This window comes from Clinocottus analis, unplaced genomic scaffold, assembly GCF_023055335.1.
Source record: "Clinocottus analis isolate CAN_PGR_092001 unplaced genomic scaffold, fCliAna1.0.p SCAF_9, whole genome shotgun sequence".
Classification (NCBI taxonomy): Eukaryota; Metazoa; Chordata; class Actinopteri; order Perciformes; family Cottidae; genus Clinocottus; species Clinocottus analis.
The window spans coordinates 4109764-4125961 of NW_027176251.1; the positions used below are offsets into that span (position 1 = coordinate 4109764).

At 42.2% G+C, this 16198-nt stretch overlaps 1 protein-coding gene across 2 annotated transcripts; it reads left to right on the top strand.

The window, feature by feature from the left end:
• Nucleotides 1–12564: 12564 nt before the first annotated feature.
• Nucleotides 12565–15973, top strand: cbx3b (chromobox homolog 3b). 2 transcript variants are annotated; one of them, XM_068569748.1, is made up of 5 exons: nucleotides 12565–12772; nucleotides 13179–13319; nucleotides 13420–13576; nucleotides 13998–14158; nucleotides 15035–15973. In XM_068569748.1, exons 2-5 carry the CDS (start codon nucleotides 13180–13182, stop codon nucleotides 15153–15155), a joined length of 579 nt encoding a protein of 192 aa, XP_068425849.1. In that variant the 5' UTR covers nucleotides 12565–12772; nucleotide 13179; the 3' UTR covers nucleotides 15156–15973. The 2 variants fall into 2 exon arrangements, with proteins under 2 accessions (XP_068425849.1, XP_068425850.1); XM_068569749.1 differs by having other exon boundaries at nucleotides 12565–12757.
• Nucleotides 15974–16198: the final 225 nt, after the last annotated feature.

Below are 16198 nucleotides of genomic sequence, written 5' to 3' on the forward strand. Positions count from 1 at the left end.
CATTGGGAGCACATTGTTGAGATAATCGTGACATATTCATACAGTCTCTTTTAAATCCTGATATGTGAGTGTTTGGTGATGACTTTAATAAGGCAGCGAGGTGAGGCAACAGTGGCAGCAACAGAAATGTGTCAGGCTCGGTGCAGCTCGACGCGCATGCTGCCGCCAGCTGCCGAACCATAGCCGGAGTCGGGCCTTAATCTATAATTTAACATGGATTGAGTTCATTCTCCTCGGGGTCGATGATCTGGGGAGAGTCGGATGAAGAGAGGAGGGAGAGTTTTCCAACCTCGTTTTTGATACAGGGACATCGTTTTTGATCTCTCTCTCCCTCTCTTTTCTCTACTGCTTTTTTTTTCCCCACTGTTTCATCTCCCTCACACACAGACACAATGTCCCTCTCTCCTGTTCAGTCTGACACTTCATGCAATATGTACACAACTGACAGACACGGCACTAAATGACTGAGTGAAAAACAAACACCCTTGAGAGACTTGTGTAACGGTCTCTAAGCTATTCATCCACCTTAATTGCATCCGGAGTCATTTCTTATCGGGCTGAGTATAGAAAGCAAACAATCAGGCGATAACCTCTCAGAATGAGCTACAGTAAAGGTATTAAACCCTCTGTGTGTGTGTGTGTGTGTGTGTGTGTGTGTGTGTGAACATAATCACAGTAATGAGATTGCTCTTTAAATCCGGAGGAAATGTCCTACATCTATTTTTAGAAACCAGACTGTGGCGAGCAAAGCCATGCAAATGTAATAGTGTGAAGCAGACTATGAATATAAATACCTACTCCCAATACTCATGGTAATGTAGCCGGAATAGCTTTGTGTGTGTGTGTGTGTGTGTGTGTGTGTGTGTGTGTGTGTGTGTGTGTGTGTGTGTGTGTGTGTGTGTGTGTGTGTGTGTGTGTGTGTGTGTGTGTGTGTGTGTGTGTGTCTCATGCTTAGTTATTTTTGTGGATCTATTTTTCATGATACAACACAGAAAGTCTATTATTAGGTTGTTTTTTTTTCAAAGCGAGCACTGGCAGGCATCAGTGCGATGGCGTCAATAAGTCCCTATTCAGCACATCAACTGAAAACTGCAGGGCAAATAAAACCCGTGAGCACTTTAATGGCTATAAGTATCCTCCCCGTTTCTTTCCTTCATGTTTTCCTCCTCTCCGATATGCAAAAGAAAGCTAACTGTGGGCTTGTTGAGCCGTGGCAGCACGGTGGTTATCCATGTGAAGGTGAACTGCATTTAAACTTTCAGCAGCAGGTTGTTATATAGACACGGCAGATCCAGCGGAGGGCTTTGATCATTGCTTAGTGACCGGGGAATTAACCACTGTACCATCACTGTGTCCCAGATGGTGTTCTGCAGAGCCAAGACTTCAGCAGAAAAAGTACAAAAGACGTGAATGACGGTCATTATGAAGTACGGTGAGTTTAAACCCCATGATTTACTGTGAACATGAATAGAGATAGTTTTCATCCCTGAGTGCTGAGAGACCGTCACACACATGTTAAAAACAAGCCTTTGAACCTTTACAGCTTGCCATTATTTCATTCTTTCTCTGACTTCTCATAAGTTGTCCAGAACAGATGCTCGAGTGGGGTTGATTATCCTGCCCGATAAATCAAGATGTGCTGTACTGCTTAACCTTTAAACCGGCCACGGCAGTCAGTCAACACCACTTCCCTTGTTGAGATGCCTCAAACACTTTTGACAAAGAATAAATATATATATATATATATCTGCCCTGCTCTGTCTTCCCTGGACCGACCACGGCTCTCTGTGAATCCCACATGGAAAGTTGATCTCCTCCTGGAGGTACTGTCCCGGAGTCAGTAGTCACATGATGACTGAGTTTGGTGTGTGTTTGCTTTTTGCCATTTACTGCACTGCCTTGTCTGGCTGTCTGTCATAATCAAAGCTTTTTCAGTGTTATGACACAGCGGTTAATAATTGATTCATGCAGGCGGCTCACTGGTTATGTAAGCATCAGACAGGACTGGAGTCTGATGGCTGCAAGTGCAACAGAAATGTTACAACCGGCTTGTTGATGTGTGCTGCGTCTTTATTTAAATCAACAGAAGTCACTGGATTGGTCTGATTTCGACGCACTCAATAATTCATGTGTGAATGATAAAGACAGCACATCGCAGATGTAGTTGTGTTAGTGCAGCAGCATCAGAGAGTAATCTCTCATGTAAAGATTTTACTCAGAAAAGTGTTCAAGACTAAACTGATAAACAAAGAGTATGTAAGTATTTTTGTCACATTGGCAGATTTCATGAATTAGGGATGACAACAATTTATCCTTTACTCTGAACATTGTTAAGGCTAAAACCTTGATAATAGTTGATAATCAATAAATCCATTGGAAGCAAAAGTTTCATGTTTGGTTTACCATCACTGGAGGCTTGCACTTTCTCCTCACAGCAAACGGGGTTCAACCCCCCCGATCCCGGGCGGTCCAGCTGTGTGGACTTTGCACGTTCTCCCCGTGGCAGCGTGGGTTCTCGTGGTTCTCTGTTCTCCCACAGCCCTTTGCTTCATTGTAGAGTTGAAAAATACATGTGACCTGCAATAAACTGGTGACCTGTCCAGGTGAAATCACCCAATGTCAGCTGGGATCGACTCCAGCGCTTTTGGATAATGTAATGGAATACTTGATACATTTAGAGGTGTGTGTGGATATGAATATTAGTGAATAGGGTTCACAGCCATTCTGCTGCGTGACATTTTGTTACGTTGTACCTCCCTCAAGTGGTGAGTTGAAAAAATGAATGTAGAAAGCAAGTTGAATGGGAAATAGAGAATAGCAAAATGTTGTTACGCCCAACAACAAAACAACTGAATTGTGAGAGAGAGAGAGAGAGAGAGAGAGAGAGAGAGAGAGAGAGAGAGAGAGAGAGAGAGAGAGAGAGAGAGAGAGAGAGAGAGAGAGAGAGAGAGAGAGAGGCGGAGCATATGGTCTTGACCAATGCCATGAATTTGACTAGAAACTCAGAGCATCCCCCCGTCCTGCTGACACCAGGAACGCCTCCTCCCCGATGAAAAGCGCTGTGATTGTTGTGCAGGAACTCCTCTGGTTTGGCTTCATGGCTGTCATCTTTGGCAGGTGATGGACGGGCGGGTGTTTCACCCCTGATAGAAACAAGCCCCTCCAGCAAGCCTGTGACTTTCAAAGAGCAGGACCTCTGCCAGTTAACTTCTAACCTTCTCCCAACAGATGGAAACAACCACAAGTCAGATGAAGGAGTGTAAAAGTGATCTTTTCTTCTCCATTTTTACCAACTTTTAAAATTTCTCTGGAATGTCACATTGTGATAATACCAATACCATCATTTCATGTCCTGCTGAAAGACTCAAGGCTCTTTCCTTTGCATTTTGAGTTACTTGTGTGGACTCAACACATTATTCAACACGGCCAAAGACTTTTGTTTTTGCGTTGTTTTTTTTTGTAAAATAAGATAGGATAAAATAATCCTTTATTATTCCCGCAGTGGGATAATTGCAGGATTACAGCCCAGTGCATACAAGAGACGCACAGTAATATAAATAAACAGTAAAAAAAAGTAATAAAAACAGTAAAGAATCCACAATAGCAATATTATATATACAGACAGACAGAATAAAACATATTTTAAATGTATGTATATTGCATCATTAAAGTGATTAAAAGGACTAAAGTGGTTGAAGTGTTGTTAAGTGTTTTTGTGGTCTACTACGAGCTCAGTTAGTTGTGCAGTCTGACCGCAACAGGAAGGAAGGATATGCTTGATTTTTCAGATATGTACATTTTATGTGAAGTCAAAAAGGTTTCTGATGAACTCTGGCTCAGGTCTTCAGTTTGCCTGCGAGAAGAAACCATAAACACTACACGTACATGCCCTGAGCTCAAATCCCACTGAACTAAGTCAGACAGCAGTATTTCTCTTTTCTCTTGCTTCATCCCTCACCCAATGCACATACACACACTCGGAATACATCAACTGTAATTGTATATATTGACTTCAACTTAGCCCTGAGCTCCACGGCATAAATCATTGTTCGCCACCCTCGTGGCAGCGCCTCACGTCGAGGTGGTCCTTTTGCATCGCAGACAGCCGGCTCTGGGTTTGTGTGGGCATCCAGCCAGCTCTGGCCTTCCAACATTTCAGCGCACACAGGCAACTTGTGTCCACATGAGCCTCCGTCAGCTGTCAGCCTCTCTTGTCACTGACCATGAAGTGTTATTCTTGCACAATCCGGCTTTTGTTGATATGCTACTGTAGTTCCATAACGTTGTAAATGCAATACATATATACATAGATTTATGTTAACATATTTGCTGCTAGTTGGGCCACTGCATTTTTTTTTTACACAGGTCTTCATGGTCTCTGGAGGCTGAATGTTACTGACGACCTGAACCTTTTCCTCTTGCACGACAATTGATTTTTGTGTTTTTTGGGGGGGTTTATTTGTTTGTTTTTGAGAAGGTCAATTTCAAATATGGCATGGTTTATGCGAAACAGGGATGATGAAACATCAATCAGCATGTTAGAATCTCCATTATGAGGGTGTTAAGAACATTTCTTGGTTGAGATAAAACTATGAGCACACATTTTGTGATCGTAAAAATTCTCTAGAAGTACTTTGGAACTTTATGTAATAACTTTAATTAATTCAGGCATAAAAGAAAAAAGCCTCTCTTTTCTGAGATCTTTTTCTCTGCAAACATTTTGGCTTGTCACAGCATTTATTGTAAAGTTCACCAATCAAACTTCAAACTTGAGGGAACTCCCTGTGGTTTGAGGAATATCTGACGTCAATATTTTAGACTCTTGGGGAACATGTGTTCAGCTTTGGTTTGTCTGCACGTTGTGGTTTTGCTATCACTTATAGCAGCTGTTGCCCTTTATTCCTCGCTCTGAGTCAAGCTGACCGTCTTCACAATGTCAGGGTCCAAGGGTAACACCAGCCGTCACCCTTAAGGTCTGTGTAGAAAATACACATTTATTTTGTTTTGCGGAAGTGAGTTATGATTCAGAGTATTGATTTTGTTGTTTAACATTGCCCTAAAAAATGTGACCATTGGTACTTAAAAGAATTATGGCAACAAAGTGACAAGTAATATAATGGATTAGATTGCAATTACTACAACATTGAGTCAAAAGTATTAAATAAATAAATGTGGCAGTTGATTTTTAAAAAAGACGTCCAAATGAGTAAAGTTCATCAATTATATTATATATATAATTAAAGTCTACTCAGTGATTATCTGCTGATTTTCTCCAAACTACATTTAGTAAAATGTCATTAATAAATAAATAAAACATGTTTCATTCAGCTCAACATAATTCCAAACTCATAGTCTTTTATTAAGCAAACGTTACTATTATTTATTAAGAAGATATTAATTAACGCCAATCACAGTTTTTTACAGTGATTTTATCAAAAGACATCTCTTCACCCTGAGTGAGCATGATTTTACCTTCAACTATTCCTCAGTATATTCATTTAAAGTCATCTTTTTCAAACCATGACACCGGTGTTCATGTCCCAAAGTTGGGTTGAGTTACTTTGAAGTTATGTTCGTGATGTTTTGGGAAACTCAAGAATTCATGTCAACACACCACTGAGCCATCACAAGCACTTAAAGTCTTTCAAAATGGTTGCCGTGTTGTTTACTATTGGCTCTGTGTGAACAAAAGATGGAGCCCTGGTGTCTCGGCACTAACAAGGCCCATCTGAAAGCACGAGGGGAAATATAAGTCGGCCTGTGCTTGCCACTTCATTTCCTGGCTCATAAGAGTCTGTTTCCTGTGCATCAGCCTAAACATGGCATTTCACCGGAGGGACTCTGCCACTTGTTCAACCGCCTGAGTTTCCCCTTTCTGCTTTTGACTCTCAGCTGAAAGCAATTTATTTTTCAAGACACACTGAGTAATAGTTTCCAGATTCCCCCCGTGATAGGATTCTAATTGAAAACGACATTTTGGAGGATGGACAATGTAAATCAGCTTCACGTGTCGTCAGGCCCAGGCAGTGGTAGTGGGTTTTCAACGTTTTATACCAATGTGTGGAAAGCACTGGAAACTCATTTTCACACCCAGAAACTAGTTCATGCGAGTAAGCTGTCTTGCCTCCAAACAGTGGAGGCTTTGATTTAAATAAACTCCAAGTTTTGGGACAAAGGTCACACATTTTGCTTTTTCTTTGTGAATCCAGAGCAATGAAAGGAGTAATTGGACATTTTCAAAAATATGCTTGTTGAGTTAGATAGGAACATAGATTTTGTGTCTTTACGCTGAAACCAGCAGCCGGTTAAGGTTGGGGGCTCGAAAATATCTTGTTCATGCATTCCAACCACATTGGAGGGCAAAAGGGTGTACGGCTCTTCAAAAGGGCCAAACTCCAGGCAGGGCTTAAATCCTGACATGAATGGGGATGAGATGTGATAATTGTGCATGTTGGGGGTTAACACAACAAAGCGCTCATAGTGTTGTAGACGACAAACACATTTCTTATATTAAATGTTGCAATATTAGTCCTTCTGTTCATGTATTTTTCTACTGAAGCTCATCGAAACCAAATACAACTTAAACCGGACCTCAATGTTTTAAACACAACTAGACTGTTTACTTCTTGGAATAGACTCAGTTACTGGAGCCTGTCTCCATCAATTATCCGGATTTCTCCACAGTGTACTCTGTGCCTTTGTTCAGAGTTTGAGGGTGATTACTGGCAGGACCTGCTTAAAGCTGTTATTTTCCAGATGGCAGGCAGGCAAGACTCAAGAGCTGGTTAGTCCCGCCATGTGCTCATGCTGGAGCCGACATATAAACCACTTAGCCTTCAGATGGCATGGACTTGCTGTCGGCCTGGCTAAGCTGAAATGGGTCATGTCAAAGCACTTTTGGCTGAGGAAGAAAAGCTTCAGATCCCCGGGACCCAGAACGCAAACTCTTTATTTGAGGGGAAAAGCCTTGAATCCAGACCTGTGCAGACCAGACACAGAGTTTAATTGCAGATGGGCCGGTTTCCTGCATCCAGAAGGGGGTTGGGGGGGAAGTGGGGTTTAAACCTCATTGGATGTGGGGCACATCTAAAGTTCAAAGTGTACAGCTGTGAGAAAGAGAACGAGTGAAAGGTCAACAGACTGGATTCGGTGTTTTTTTTTTTTGGAGCTGCTGTCAATAAGAGTTGACAAGCGGCAGCTGCACAGTGACAAGGAGATTTACCAAGGCAAAGGTCTTCTCACCACTCAAGGATGAGATGCTATTCAGCTGTCTTGCCGATAAGTGCACTAAGAGTACGGCCATCGTTTGTAATATTCATGTGATAAATACATAGAAGTGATGTTACTGATATGACATGTGGAAAGGAGAGGCAACTGCTTTGTCCAAAAGTAACAAAATCCACCTATCAGCCAAACATGTTATATCTTGCTTGTTTAAGCCTGACAAAAAATGCCCTTATGCTTATTAGAAGAAGAAAAACAAGTCAAGGGAGAGTTCCTTGCCTGGGTTCACTGGATGGTGATGGGCAGCTTTGAAAGGGAACACTTAACGTCAGGAGAAACTGATACGGAAGAGGATGTGTGACAAAAGGTTGGACACAAGAAAGCAAACAATCTCTGTGTGGACAGCAGCATTCATTGCTTTGTAAGTAACCAGTGGAGAGCAATCCATCAAAAGTCAGTTACTGTGAGTATTTGTCTCACATTACATAACAGAAAGCGAGGATTATAATTACGCTGTATCAGAAAATGTCACCTCAAATATTACATTTTGCAGCCTTATTCTTTTTTCATTCTGAAATTTGACCAAGAGAATTTGAGGGCTTTCGTTGACGAATACAACAATTTCACCAGGAAAGTCATCAAAAGTGGTTATGCTAAACAATACTTATTTCATGACATACAAAAGAGTGTATACTTACATTTTGTCTCTAAAAGAAAATTCTCTGACGGTATCAGTTCTGTGAGCTAACTGACACATTCCTCCTTGTCCCTTCTGAAAGGACTTAATTTAACTTCACGTTTTACTCTGCCCCGAGTCAACGAGCTCCATCAGCCACAAAACTCACGAGAACAAAACACACCCTCACAGAGAAAAGAAAGAAAAGTGAGGAGAATGACAGAGAGACTGGGAGAAAAAAGAGAAGTAGAAGAAGGGGGGAAGTAGGTTCAAAGGCGATCGTTCTCTCTTCCACTCTTATCCATTCACTTTGTGCCACATTGGCCCCTGAGGGGATGGGGGTCGCTTGTCATTGGTGCCATTCACCTGTCAATCAGAGTGTTACGGGATCTGATGGGTTTAGAGCGGAAACCCCCAGCCATGAGGCACATGGGATGAAGTCACCACCTTAAAAGCTGTAGCAACAAAACCCACCGTCACTATCTGACTCGATCTCAAACTTCGCTTTCTGATGCTGGGAGAACTTACTCCCTGTTTCTGTACAGATGAGTCAGGAACTTTAAATTGTGAGAGTCCAGTTGATTTGTATTTATTGGTTTGGTTACAAGTTCATAGTCATTTTCAGCCTTGGAGAAGTGAGACTGACAACATGATACAAGTCATGTATAGCACTACAGTCACAGAGATCTATACACATATGTGTGCGTGCGTGTGTGTGTGTGTGAGTGTGAGTGTGTGAGTGTGTAGAGAGAGCGAAAGAGAGAGAGCTTAAATCACTGAACACATTAAAAAGTGTTTCCTTTCGTGATCTAAACAGATATTCATGGTTTAAAATTGAAATCTTCTAATTGAAACCTGGAGTGGAACGAATGATCTAAAGATACACATTCCTGTCCTGTATTCATTCCAAATAACTCTCCAGCAACAAAGTGTAGCAATAACTACCCCCCTCAAGCCCTCCGTTCCAGAACGAGGTATAGAATAACACAGAGGGAAGTGTCCGGGGGCACGATAAGTGCTCTGAAACAGGAGACAAATTTCCGCAAGCAAACCCAGGTGGTCGTCCGTCCCACGTCCTCTGTTACTCGTGAAAAGCCACTTTTCTCTCCGAGGCTGCTGCATTCATACGGAGGACATAAACTCGACTGGAGCCCGTTGCACGGAGCCAGATTGATTCAGTGTGCGGCTCTGAATGTGATCTGAAGACGGCGTGCGGAGCTGTTGAAGGTGCTGAGGGCTCCTGCAGTGGTGACAGAGTTGGTGACAGTAAAGCATCCGAGCTCTCACACTCCTGCCTTTACTCCAAATGTGCTGTGTGCGTGTGTGTGTGTGTGTGTGTGTGTGTGTGTGTGTGTGTGTGTGTGTGTGTGTGTGTGTGTGTGTGTGTGCATTACATGTCGGGAATGATCTCCAAGAAAACACTTTGCAAGTATGCGGCCAATCAATCAGTCAGTCAGTCAGTCGTGAGCTCATGTAAATCCCTCTCCGCCTCAGACCAGCCATCTATATTACTGTTTCACTGCTCTTTATACAACCAGATTAAGGCTCGTTAAGAATAACAGGACCGACGTGAATGTCCTCGCCCTCGCTGTAACCGGAGAGCCTCGAGGTGGTACTGAGGGACCGCCAGGGGCCCTCGGCGTGAAAAGCGGCCAGTCAGGCTTGGCCTGAGCCACACAGACCACTACTCACTGCATGCACAGCCCCTCACAGCAGGATCCAGCCATCTGGACTCATTTCTGCTCTGACAAGGTGGCTCTCAAGGCCCATCTGTATGAGGGCTGCATTCACAGAGGGCCCCAGGAATGCGCTTGTCTGGGAGAGAACGAAGCTGATTTAAGGGATGGCGGCTCGACGCAATATATCTTTTCACCCTTAACACTGGAGCATGTCATTTCATCAACATCTGTATTTCATTTTTAGTGCCCTGGTCAATCTAGGGTTCAGTCCGTTTGGTTTTAGGCACAAAGATAGGACTCAAAACACTCTGTTAATACCTGTTGTTGAGTTATTATGTTATGTATTAGTTGAAAACAGATGATGAGTTGTTGAGTTATTTGTAAATGGAGCCATATAGTTCACTAGCCAGTGATGTGTGATGCTGAACTCTCTCCCCATATCACCGATCTGTCAGTTTGGCAAACATAAAAGTGAATATGCGACAAAAATAAAATTATGAATGTACACATTTTGCTGTGTTTCTGAACATTTCACAGCTGAAACGGTCCACTGACTTTCCAGAGTTTGGTTAAGATATCCTAAAGGGGTCCACGGCATACGAGGCAGTAAATCCAGACAGACCCTCACTGCATGCATTGCTGCCATTACCGCGCCTGCTGCGACAGCTCAGCCCTATTAGCTGTTTGGTTACTATGGGAACTAGTACTTAAACCCCAAAAGATCCAACAGGGTCAAAGGTCAACTGCAGGACATACGGCAGATAACTAGCACATGTCTTGCCCTGAATTCTGGGTCTACTCATAGCGAAAGCAGACTGTAACCTACTGTAGTTAGGCATAAAAAGGAACTCTATTATAATTTTAACTGATGGCTTGATTAATGGTTAATAAATAATCTACTGACGCTCATTAGTTTTATATTATGAATGAATAATTTATGAAAAACAAGAGGTAATCTGTAAATTAATTATTCAATTTGGCTACTTCCCTGAAGTATATCTGGACTACAATCATTTATCAAGAATTCATTTACACTCAGAGCTACAGTTCTGCAGGATTATAGCTGTTTATGAAGGCAGCTTGTAAAACTTTTCTAAATGTTTCCATATTACCTAAATTAGAGCTCTGGCACTGTATACATGTTAATTCTAGGATGTTTCTGAAAAAGCACAGTTTCAAGTTTGCCGCAACTGTGGATGCTCTTCACAATTCAGGAGAGAAAGTTTCTCCGGTGACGTATAAGTTAGTGAAGATACAGTTGCCCATTTGACACGAGAGCGGCTGAGCAAAGACAGAAAATGATGTTTAATTGTTGAGAACCTTTTTCAAATGTATCACAGAAGAAAACAGCAGCGTACCACCTTGGCTTCATCAATAGAGAACCTGCAGTTTATCGCTTACTTTAACTGCACTGGGAGTTGAATGGGGGAGCGTGTGTGGCTGCTTCAAATGACCAAACATGGAAGCATAGGACCTGTGCTCAGGCCTGTGACGGTGATCAATAAGCTCCTTTTCTGGATATGAAACACACCACATTCATAATCCATGCAGGCATCTGCCAGCCTTTTCACTGAAACCACTTTTAATCACGTCCCCAGGGCCTCCCTACTGTTTCCTCATCAAAAATGAAACTAAGACAAATTTTCTCAGAACTATGACACACCATGTGCTTATTTCATTGGAGGCACCCCAGTATGTTGCATTATTATGACTTGCAATGAATGCTTTAGGGAATTTGCTCCAACAAATGTGTGAAAAGTTATATAATCCTGCCTTGAGGATGAGATGGTATCAGGAGCATCAGAGGCAGCTCCAATGTGAGTCCATCTCCTGGTAAAACCTTTTGTTCTGCAGCCTTTGCAATGAGCTTTCCAGCATCCATTCATCCTCAGAGTGAACTGAGGAGCAGGAGCTGAGGCTGGCAGTCAGCGTCCTCCAGTGGCCGGTTACAAAACACTTTAGAGTGACTGGTAGAAAAAAAGGAAAACCTGGTCAAGTAGAAAAGCCTGTTAGTGGTGCTTACTTGGCCAATCAGCAGTGTTGGGGTTTCCTATTGGCTAAAATGGAGCTGTCAATCAAACCCTCTGGAGGGTGTTTTTCTGTAATGTCCTCAGTGCAGTTTCGGAGGTTGTGGAGTACAGATCCCTTGTGCTAACATCAAAACTGTGTGAAGTAGTAATACCACAGTGTGAAATACACAAGATGTTGCATTCAAATACTTATTGAACTAAACATTTTAGTAATAAAATGTACTTCTAAAAAATTACTTAAATAATAACAATGTATAAAGTTATCATCAATATGAGACAGAATGGCACTATTTAAAGACCTAACATTATATTCAGGGTAGATTATTTTGTAGCTACATTTGAAGAAGGGGCTAATCATAACTAATACTGTTAATTTAATAGAAGAATGTACCATATTCTATGTTGATCTGAAATGTTGTATATGTACATTTCTTGATTGCAAAGTAACAAACTAGCAATAATGGTAACATAAGTAAAACGTTACGTATATGGTTTTTTTTTCATCTGAAATGTAGTAAAATACTACATCATATGAAATAGAAACACTCAAGTAAATTACAAGTTCTTCAAAATTCTAGATGTATTGTAAATATAATATAATGGCATATAATATATTATTTTATATGAACATTTTTGATAGCGTTTGTTGTTTTTATTTATTTATTTTACTCGGATGAGATACACTTTCTTTTTATGGAGCCTCCAAATAAATTAATATTCGCTTTAGCTGCAAATTATTAAAAATGAAATATTGAAAGAAATAAAAAAAACTGCACGGCGAGGCTCTCCAGGCGCACACAGTCCCTTGTCATACACAGCTGACGCCCATGGGTGGCAGGGCAGTTCCGGGCTGCTGGACTGGGGACGGACTGCTCTCTGATTGGTCGGCTGTTTGCGCGTCCCCGTCGTCTCCTCCCGGTTTTCCTGGCATGACCTTTTCCCTTGGCAACCACTTCCTCCGAGCATCCACGGCCATCTTTATTTTTCAAGTCATTCATGAAAAAGTTGCGCCGCTCATGTAAACACGCCGGGCGACATATTTTGCGCACAACGCAGCATCGGCGGCGCTGCGTGCGTGTAGTTTAGTCTCCAGCGACGTGCGCCAGACAGAGCCGAGCAGCACCGCAGCATCGGTCCGCCGAGACTAAGTAAACACCGAAAGCGTACGTGCATATTGTTCAGTGTCGGGTCGCGTCTCGCGCATCACTCGGGCACGTTTCCACGCTGCTGTTTGCGCAACATCCTCAAAGCTAAACTATCCGAATGAGCTGTGCACGTGTGTAAATACTAACGTGTTGCGTTTGGGGACTGAAGGAGTAGTGTGTGTGTGTGGTGCTCGTGAAAGAGTCGGCAGATGGAGCGCTAGAATAAGTGTACGGATCATAGTCTGAAGGGCACAGCTGAGTACTCAACACTGCCATGTTGTTCCGCAAGTACCCCCATCAGCAGGGACACGGAAGTGGTTATTTCTAACAACACGAACTGTCACGTTATGTTTCGTTTTGACACGCTGTGAAGTGCCAGTGAATGCAAGCTGCGTTGCATTAATTGGCTTCTCATTCATGGCAGGATGAGAAAGAAGCAGACTGCCAAACAGAGGAAGACTGAGGACACTCCAGTTGTACAGGAGTTTGTGGTAGAAACAATAATTCGCCGCAGAATCTTTAACGGGAGAGTGGAGTACTTCCTGAAGTGGAAAGGTTTCACTGAGTGAGAGAGATTTGCTTTCTCATATTGTGTGATTATGTTTGTTCCGTTTTTGCACGGTATTAAAGTGTATTTCCTCCTTGCCTTTTTTATGTTTTTACAGTGCAGAAAACACATGGGAACCTGAGGACAACCTGGACTGCCCTGAACTCATTCAAGAGTTCCTGAGAAACACACATTTCTTTGAGGGGAATGAGGAAGATCAAACCGAGCAAGAGTTAATTCCCAAAGAAGAAATGACAGAGCAGGAGACGGAAATTGTGAGTGTGTTAGAAATGCAGTTCAGACTGGCAGGAGGTTGATGTTGTTTCCATGTTATTCACAGAACTTCTGCTCCTAAACTTGTAAAAAGGAAGGGGAAAAAAAATACATATTATTAGATATGATTTATATCGGGCAAATTCAGGAAGCTGTAAGTCTTCATGTTAAAAAGAAGCTTTGAGTAAAAACATCTGACCATGTTGGCAGATGATGTTCCTACTTTAGTTTGAGGGTTTTATGGCTGAATATGAAACTAAATGGTGTGTGAAGGTGGTTAGTTTCACAATGCCCCTGAAAGTGAAATCACTTCAATGTATTTTTTCAATGAAAAACAGTCAAAAATAAAGTCCGAGCTTTCTCCTCATGTCTTTGTGGCTTCTCCTAACGCCTGCTCCTTTGTCCTTGACATTCTCTTCGCAGTCCTGTATGCAGTCCCAGCAGCAGGCTCTCACTGTGCAGAGCAACAGCGAGCCCAATGACACGCAGTCAGACACCCCCACTAACCTCAGCACCTACCTCGAGCCTGAATGCATCATCGGCTCCACAGACAGACAGGGAGAGCTTATGTTCCTCGTCAAATGGTAATTCCACCACTTCCTCTTTCCTCTGTCCTTGAACGAGTGCCAGGGCTTCAGGGAATGTTTGTCTCGTGTTGAAACTCACAATCGTTCACGTTGAATTCCGCAATCTACATGTTCATACAGGAAGGAAGATGAAGCATGTGGTGTCGGGGTTATGCAGGAGGTTTTGTATCTTGTTGTACAGTAATGTCTTCTTATGTGAATATATCATGAACAAAGAAGGCGTAGTTAGACGTGATAAAAGAGTACTTAGATTAGTAACCGATTAGGGAGAGCATGCTGCCATGATAAAGAAATAACGCGGGCGCTTACATTTTTTATTTTTGGCCTCAAATCCTGGTATGGTAAATATACTTTTTGGTTGCATTATGAGAAGTGAGGAGCAGGTATTTGGACTGCACATTGGAGATGGCTTTCTGCCAGAAAACTCCTGAGAATTAGACAACAAACCAACTTGGTTAGGTTTTGGTAAAGATCGTAGTTTGTGTTAAAATGAACTGAAGGGGAAACGTCCTATTTGCTTTTGGAGCTTCATCCATCTAAAACAAGGAAATTTCACTAATTAATGTATTTCTTAACACCTGTCAAACACAAATGTATTTTAGTGCGTCATAAGAAATGAATCAATGAAGTAATAATCTATTAAAATAGAGTTAAATGAGAGAACATTAAAAAATATATCACTTGTGTAAATCCCATTATTTGACTGAAATGCAGTAGTAGTAGCTGTATTACCCTTTGAAGTGTCATTGCATATGTTTCAATCCTCTTAGTTTTTCCTCTTTCACAATAACCTTCTCAAAACTGGCAGGACTTTGTGCTGCTGGAACATTAAAAGCAGGAGGCCGCCATCTTAACGGTGTGTATCCCCCGCAGGAAGAACTCGGACGATGTGGCCCTGCTGCCGGCCCGCGAAGCCAGCGCCAGGTGTCCCCAGGTGGTCATCGACTTCTACGAGCAGAAGCTGACCTGGCACTCCGGAGACGAGGAGCAGTGAAAATGTGTGCGTGGGTTGTGTACAGAGGCGAGCCGACAAACAGCTGTGCTCTCGCCCGAAGCTTAGTTTAACCTCCATCGAGTGTCCTCCTTCAGCTGACATTAGAGGTACGCGGTGTGAAATTGCGCTGCAGGTGGAATTCCAGATTCTGGCAGGTGCGAGATCCTCAGCGGGATGAGTTTTAAGTGCTCTCGGTCCCGCGGTGCTCAATGAGGTCTGTGCGCCTTTGTGGAGACTGAGCCTAACCTTTTGTGTAGAGCAGCTGATCTGAGATCAGACTAACCTGTAGCAACTTTTGGTCTCGCGAAAGCAGACTCGATCACTGTGGACATGCGTTTCTCTTGTGTTGCTGTGTAGTAATTTAGTATTTAAAGTCCTGTTTAGCTACATCTTGGTTGTTTGGTGTGTCTTTTTATATATTTTATCATGTAGACATAGTGAACTGACTGCTGTCCAATCCATTCCTCCACGTAGCTTTTAGTCTGAGCTAAAGATTGCTGAAGACCTGTTGTTCTAACGTGGTTTTGTGTCTGCTGTTTATAACCACAGCTCGTACTGTGTCTCTCTATGACCATTGTGTTAAATATGGATGTGGAATATTTAAAAAGAATTGCCCACCATAAATTTCCAAAATATTTCTAATCTGCTGCTAAGTGCCAAATATTGTCTTCTACTCTATATTGACTTGTAACAAGAATATTATTGAGTTTTAAAAAAAAAAAAATGTTATCTAGTGTGTGCACAAAGTCCCGGCACAATTAATCAAATTTTCTTAAAACATCTAAAAAAATCAATGGAGATTAACATAAAAAAAAACATCTGTCAAGGCCAATATGTTGTTGAATGTAGCACTTTAGATATGAGACTGTCCAATTATTGTACAAAGGACATTGTCTTGCAGTAATTCTGTTGACGGCACTGTCGTGACTCAACATATCTCCTCTGACTGTTATGAGACACTTGGCTGAACCGTAAACCTCCTAAAAACACACCTGCTACTGAATACCTGTAACTGTTGACCATAGATCTGTGAAGTCTCTGTG

Bases quoted from the DNA above. Each gene is read 5' to 3' on its own strand.
- cbx3b (XM_068569748.1), top strand. From the start codon at position 13,180: ATGAGAAAGAAGCAGACTGCCAAACAGAGGAAGACTGAGGACACTCCA. The intron at 13,577-13,997 runs GTGAGTGTGTTA...TTCTCTTCGCAG, and splicing joins CAGAGCAGGAGACGGAAATT to TCCTGTATGCAGTCCCAGCA. The intron at 14,159-15,034 runs GTAATTCCACCA...TATCCCCCGCAG, and splicing joins CTTATGTTCCTCGTCAAATG to GAAGAACTCGGACGATGTGG.